Consider the following 7260-nt stretch of genomic DNA (forward strand, 5'->3'; position numbering starts at 1 on the left):
AGGGGTTCAAAGATTTATGAAGATTACTTAACGGTAAAAGGTTAGATTGATAATTTTAAAAGAGATTGTACATGTGAAATTAGATGAAACACGATACAGATGATCGACAGGATCTAGTTGAAGTGTTGGGACAATTCATTTTTTAAATTAAAATATATTCGATCATCTTGATCATCACTTCTTGCAGACCTGTTGTACCACGAGGGTCTGGAGGGGGGGGGGGTGTCCCACTGTTTTAAGAATAGTGTTTTGTTGTAGACTCTATTGAAAATCATTCAAGCCCCTCCCCCCAACCCCCCTACACACTTTGTAACAGAAGAGTGGAAAGTGTTCCCCGATATTGCATTGAAAAAAATTCCAACAATTTAGAGGAAGAATTTTACCCCTCTCGAGTTTTTGTAGATTATGTTTTTATATTCCTGGCTTGTTTTTTTTGTTTTTTTTTTTTTTGGTGGCTCCCTGATAAACATTGCTATGGGCCTCTCTTGTCTTTATGTCTCTCACTATGATCCTCCTCGCCGTCTATGAGAGGGTTCAACCTGATACATTTTTGTAGACAGCCAGTACCAAACCTTATAAGTAATTTACTTATGGGATCATGACTCTATATCAGTTTACATTATTAGGTCACCCGAGACATTCGGGTGACCTATTGCTATCTGTTTTTTCCAGTGCAGATTCAAGTATGTTCAAATCATGACCACTGGGGGTAGGATGGGGCCATAGTGGGCGATCACAGTTTTACGTAGGAATATATACGAAAAGTCCTTAAAAATCTTCATAAGAACAGCAAAGCCACGATTAGTCATATTTATATGGAAGCATCTTGAGGTAGTGTAGATTCATGTTTGTTCAAATCATGGCCCTAAGGATGCGTTTGGGTCACAATAAGGGATAAAATACATACAAGGGAATATACTGTATATAGGAACAATCTTCAAAATTCTTTTTGAGAAAGCAGGGCCATGGTATGCCAGCATCCTCACGTAGTGCGGATTCAAGTTATTTCCAATCATGGAGTAGGGTGGGGCAACGATTGGGGATCAAAGTTTTATGTAGGAATAGGAGAAAATTTTTAAAAATTGTTTGCATGAGGTGGGAGGGGGGGGGGGTCATATATTGAAATTTATTATACAGTGTTCCTTATTACTTTTACTCAATCATGAATTGATAGGAGGCAAGCTGCATAAATTTGATGATTAAAGAGTTCTATCAAACTGTAAAATGTATTTGATATAAGTCTAAGCCAGTTCCAGGTGGGTCATAGCCTGAAAAACTCTTGATACTCAGGTGACCTTTAAGGCCTTTGGGCCTCTTGATTTATTTAGTATGCTATCAATTATATGAAATACAATAAACGTGGATCCCCAGGAACACCTTCACTTTCTGTGTGACAATCATAGTTTATATAAATTCGTTATTGACAGGAATTCAAACCATATTTGCTTTAAGCATATTTTTTCTGTAAGGGAAAAAAGATTGCTGAGAGTATTGTTAGAATAAACATTGTTTTAATCCAACGTTCTTTTGTTACTACTAGTATTTAAAAAGGACGGATGGACACCCCCATCACAATGCACCTCCCACTTTTCGAGCGAGGAGGGTATAAAGAAGAGAAAAAAAATTGACAAAGTGTACCCCAAGTTGGGTTTATGTCATTACCCTTTGGGGCTAGGGTGGGCCTCAATATGGAGTCAAAAATTTTCATGGCAATATAGAGGTAAAATTATAAAAAAAAAAAATCCATGCAACTTTTGATATTTTTTCACTAGTAGACTGCATAAATAAAGATTATGATTTGTAACTGCCACAAAAAGGGGTGTGTGTGTCAACAAGCCTATAAAAGAAAAATGCAATACATTGCTCATTAAGAATAATTTGAAATCATCAAATCTCAAAATACTATCATATAATTCTTCACAAATTTGTGCCGTGAATTTCATTTGACAGATCCGAGAGACATGTTATTTATATGTCTCTGCTACATATAAAAGAATTTATGAGCATAAACTGTAAACATTCTTATCTGCATGTTATGATGTAATGTCCACAAAATAACGATGCACTTTTTCAGTTCAATGAAATATATAGTAAAACGGGTCCGTCGCCAGGTTTATGGAAAAAAAGGGGGGGGGCAGCGGGGGAGTGTCTGGGAGAGGTACCTACTCTTGAGATATGGTATCATTTTTGGTGGGTTGTGGTGCATTCTTAAAGTCATTTTTCACATATTAATAAACAAAATATAGCAGCATTCATTAAAAAAAGAAAAAAATATATTGAAGACGAAGTTAGTTTGTCTAAAAAATATATTTTGGAATAACCGTCTCTTGGTGCAGAGTCTGATCGGTCTTAGGTTATATATACAGTTATCAGCTAGTTATTCAGCTCAAAAAGTGTAAAATAATTAATAATAATTTTTTTAAAAAAGGAACAAAAATTAATCCTTTCTCTTGAATCTGCTTGCGGGTAATATTCTGGTAATTTTCTGTGCAAGAGTTATCGCTCCTTCATAATAAGCCACGTGATCTTCTTGACTACCCCGGAAGTCGCGTCTGCCATAGCGACCATCAACAACCTTATTATCAGGTTAGCAGTGAAGTATACTTCTCTAGTCTTTTAGTGGAGTTTCTCGTCACATGTAAGTGTGACAGTAGTGGTGAACTTTATAAAATTGGAATTAACATAAAATCATGGCAACAGCAACATTAATGAGCAGGGAGATCCCTCCGGAGAGGCCACAAGTGCAAATTGCCCAAACATCAGGAGGATCTCGTAATGCTGATATGGAAATAACATACACTGGTAACACAGGGAACGACATGGGAATCTCCACAATGGGGTTCAGGGCTGCGAAATACAACCCTCCAGAATGGCATGAAAGCAATTATGCTAAGTATTACCAATCATTTGTCGACAGAGATAGTGCCGAGAGAATTCGCCACGAGTCCAAAAGAACAGCAAATGAAACAGAAGCCACTACAAACAAAACGCAAGCAGAGGTGACCAAGAAACTTGGGGAGAGAATTCAAGACATTAACTTTTGGAAATTTGAACTAGAAAGAGAAATTCAAGATGTAATCGCTGAAACAGATCTGCTCCTGGCACAGAAGAAAAGGTTGGAAAATGGACTCCGTGCAACAGAAATTCCTCTTCACATAGCTACAGATAACTTGAATTGCAGACAGAGAAGACAAGGTGTGGATCTGGTGCAGGATGACGTAGAACTTGGATTACTGAAGGTATTTTTTTAGTAAAGAAATTTAGTATTTAAAAATAATGCATTGAAAAACTTGACTATTGAATAAATACTTCACACATCTAATAACGTATTTATGCTTTCATACTTTCAACAGATACCTTCCTGACAAAATCATAATTTGTCAGTACAAAATAATTAATGAAATACAGATATGACTTAGACAATTTGGTTGTCAGACAGTTTTGACTATGTTTTATTGTATAGGGCATAAGTTAAGTTTTTTTGTACCATAATTAAAATATCAAATTACCATTTATAAATCTCTTTGCAGGAAGTTGAAATAATCAACAATGTTCAAGACTTGCTCAAGAAAACAATTGAACAGTCCGATAAACAAATTAAGTAAGTGTTCAAGAATAAGGCATCAGTGAAGATCTCTTTCAAGGGCAATGTCAATTCAAAATCATCAGTGTTATTAACTTTTATTCAGATTAAATAGAGAAGCAAAGCAAAACCTTGAAATGGACTGGAGCGATAAGAAGGAGGCTTTAGAGATTGACACCAAATCTGGAGCACTTAGAAACGAACATACAGATAAACAGTTCTACTCAGGAGCAGCCAAGTTTGAGGAAATGTAAGAAAGCTTATAAAGTAAACCAAAAATGACAACAAATTCTTCCATTAACAATACTATTTAAGACAGTTAGTATCATCCTAAACTTGCTAGATAATTTTGTTGATTTTTTACAGTCAATCTACACCCGAGTCCTGGGCCCAGTTTACACATGACAACATTGTCCGTGGAGAACATGAGAGAATGGCGTCCATTCAACTGCGACAGTTAATTGATAATATCCTTGCCGATACCTCTCGAGACATGAGAGAGCAGTGTGACACAGTAGATGTCTGCTTCCAGAAACGCTTGGAGGAAATGGAGGATTCTAAAGCTAAAATGGAGGAAAATCTGAGAAAGGTTACTGAAATTTACAACAAATCATCTGAAAAAGTTTTAATTATACATACATAACTATCATTCAAACAGCTCCAAGCAATTTTTTTTCACAGTTTGTGATAGGGATATTTATTTCAAAACTTCTACGTTCTTTTGTGTAGATCTGTGATGAAATTGCACAAATGGAGAACAACATTGATATGTTGAGAAAAGCTATCCGAGACAAGGAAAACCCAATGAAGGTGTCCCAGACCCGCCTCAACAACCGCACCAACAGACCCGGTGTGGAGCTCTGTAGAGATCCTGTGCAATACAAGTAAGGCTATTCTGACTGCTAACTTATATTAACAGGAAATTTAAATCTATGATTTTCTTGATTGAAAGTTCTTCAGTTATATTGAACTAATTGATAAAAAAAAATCTTCCTATCCCAAAACATTTAGCTTTAAATTTAACATCTAAAAAATGCAGAATGATATCATTGCCTTACAAAGATATGAAAAATAATCATCGGTTTTAACATTACAGACTTGTGGGTGAAGTGAATGAAATTGCACAGTCCATTGATGCTCTAGCAGAACAACTAAACAATGCTGAGAACTCCAGAAAAGACCTTCAGGACAACAGAATGGCTCTAGAGAAGGAAATTGCCTGCAAGAAGAACAGTATATTTATTGATAGAGACAAGTGTGTCAGCGTCCGCACCAGATATCCAACCTCACTCAAATTGCAGGGCTACCAGTAACCCTCCAATTGCCCCCTATAGACTCTAAATTACACTGCTTCTGTCTGTCTAGATCTTTTTTGGATCAAAGCTTGCACTGCACCTCCATTAATGTACTGTTGTGAAACATTTTTATTCTTAAAACTTGCTGACATAATATCTTGAAAATCATGCCTCATCAAATGTGTTTGCAGAACCAACTAGATATACTTCAATTATATTTTACAAAGGGGTTTAATTTTTGCTTGGATTGTTTCCTTGCCCTTTGTTCATTAAATTATAAGTGTGATATTATTGGGAATAAACAGTATTTTGTAAATAAAAGTATATGTTGAGAGTAAAAAAGGTGTGTATGTTTTTTGTGGAAGTTTGAATTCAGTATAATACAACCAATCCTAAGAAGTGTGCTGGAGTAATGTTTAACAGGTAATGGTAATGTCTATCCCTGGATGCATCATCCATGCAAGTTTGCTTAGGAAGGGCTTATAGTTACTTGGGAATGGACCTGCTCCAAAAACTTTAACCTGGTCATTCATCTGGAAAATCTAGGTCAGATCCAGCATCTGAAGCAAGTGTGGTAGTGTCCATCTCTAGATGCATCATGCATGCAAGTTTGGTCCAGGTAGGGCTTATAGTTACATGTACTTGGGAATGGACCTGCTCCACAAAACTTTAACCTGGTCATTCATCTGGAAAATCTAGGTCAGATCCAGCATCCAAAGCAAGTGTGGTAGTGTCCATCCCTAGATGCATTATCCATGCAAGTTTGGTCCAGGTAGGGCTTATAGTTACTTGGGAATGGGACTTGCTCCTAAAACTTTAACCTGGATGCTCATCTTGACTTCATTGAGGTGAGCTAAAAAAATTCATATTTATTCAATGAAAAATGCGGACCCCATGTAGAGGACCCACCTAAGCTGCAAGGGTTTATAAAACTGAACTAGAATCCGTACAATATGGGGATGCTTAAATATCAATAAGACTTTTAAAATAGCTTTACTGTAAACCATTCTGGAGAAAAAAATTTTATGCCCCCATAATTGAAGATTCGGGAGCATATAGTTTTTGTCTGTTCATCTTTCTGTCTGTTTGTCCACAAAAACATTAAACTTGCCCATAACTTTTGATTGGTTGGAGCTTTGGCTTTCATATTTCACATCTTTCCCTGGGTACCAACAGTTTTGACCTTTTATCCTTAACCTTGGAGTTTAACCTACTTTTGAAAAACTTTAACCTTGGCCATAACTTGGCCTTCAACATTCCAATGACAAGGGAATTATTTCTATAGGAAATTTTGAAACTCCTATATAGAACCAGAAGTCTCTGACGAGACTGTAGCTCTACTGGTTGTATTTATAAAGGAAGATAAAAGTAGCACTTGGACTTGAAACTTTGCAACAGCAATAAATAGAATAATGATCCTTGGTTTAGTCTCTTTTGTGGCAAGATTTATTATTATATCAGACTAAAACTGTAGGAGGAGTAGCCTTTTAAAACAATTTTACAGAAATTTTGATTTAAGTAACCATGGCAACATCATTCAACAAAATCAAAAAACAATAACACCAATTATGTATCTCTGTAGTCTACTTGTATGCCACATTATACTGAAATCAGACAAAAAGTGTAGGAGGAGTAGCATTTTGAAAGTATTTCAAGAAAATTTCTATTTTTAGTAACCATGGCAACACTGTTCATCAAAATCCAAAACTGGTATAGAGAATTATGTATCTTAGTGTAGTTTACTTGTGTGCGAAGTAATACTAAAATCAGACCAAAACTGTAGGGGTAGCATTGAGGGAAATTTCTATTTTCAGTAACCATGGCAACACCGTTCACCGAAATCAGAAAATCAATATAAAGAATTATGTATCGTAGTGTTGTCTACTTGTTTGCCAAGTTATACTGAAATCAGACCAAAACTGTAAGAGGAGTAGCATTTTGAAAGTATTTCACAGAAATTTCTATTTTTAGTAGCCATGGCAACACCGTTCATTGAAATCAAAAACTGATTTACAGAATTATGTATCTTATTATAGTTTACTTGTGTGCCAAGTTATATTGAAATCAGATCAAAACTGTAGGAGGAGTAGCATTTTGAAAGTATTTCACAGAAATTTCTATTTTAAGTAACCATGCTAACAACGTTCATCGAAATCAAAAACCGATACACAGAATTATGCATCTTAGTATAGTGTACTTGTGTGCCAAGTTATATTGAAATCAGATCAAAACTGTAGGAGGAGTAGCATTTTGAAAGTATTTCACAGAAATTTCTATTTTTAGTAACCATGGCACTAACGTTCATCGAAATCAAAAACCGATAAACAGAATTATGCATCTTAGTATAGTGTACTTGTGTGCCAAGTTATATTGAAATCAGAT

At 35.7% G+C, this 7260-nt stretch overlaps 1 protein-coding gene across 1 annotated transcript; it reads left to right on the forward strand.

Annotated features, from left to right (window-relative positions):
- Positions 1–2531: 2531 nt before the first annotated feature.
- LOC133199533 (tektin-4-like) lies at positions 2532–5220 on the forward strand. The gene is made up of 6 exons (XM_061335344.1): positions 2532–3239; positions 3531–3601; positions 3690–3833; positions 3950–4172; positions 4313–4467; positions 4680–5220. The coding sequence occupies exons 1-6, from the start codon at positions 2691–2693 to the stop codon at positions 4894–4896; spliced, it is 1359 nt and encodes a 452-aa protein (XP_061191328.1). The 5' UTR covers positions 2532–2690; the 3' UTR covers positions 4897–5220.
- Positions 5221–7260: the final 2040 nt, after the last annotated feature.

This window comes from Saccostrea echinata, unplaced genomic scaffold (genome assembly GCF_033153115.1).
Source record: "Saccostrea echinata isolate AGI-Se365-2 ecotype Australia unplaced genomic scaffold, CSIRO_AGI_Sech_v1 ptg000034l, whole genome shotgun sequence".
Taxonomy (NCBI): Eukaryota; Metazoa; Mollusca; class Bivalvia; order Ostreida; family Ostreidae; genus Saccostrea; species Saccostrea echinata.

What these genes read in the sequence shown, in the direction of transcription:
- LOC133199533 (XM_061335344.1), top strand. Translation starts at nt 2,691, where the DNA reads ATGGCAACAGCAACATTAATGAGCAGGGAGATCCCTCCGGAGAGGCCA. An exon ending in GCAGCCAAGTTTGAGGAAAT is followed by an intron (nt 3,834 to 3,949) that starts GTAAGAAAGCTT and finishes GATTTTTTACAG; the next exon opens with TCAATCTACACCCGAGTCCT. An exon ending in AGAGATCCTGTGCAATACAA is followed by an intron (nt 4,468 to 4,679) that starts GTAAGGCTATTC and finishes TTAACATTACAG; the next exon opens with ACTTGTGGGTGAAGTGAATG.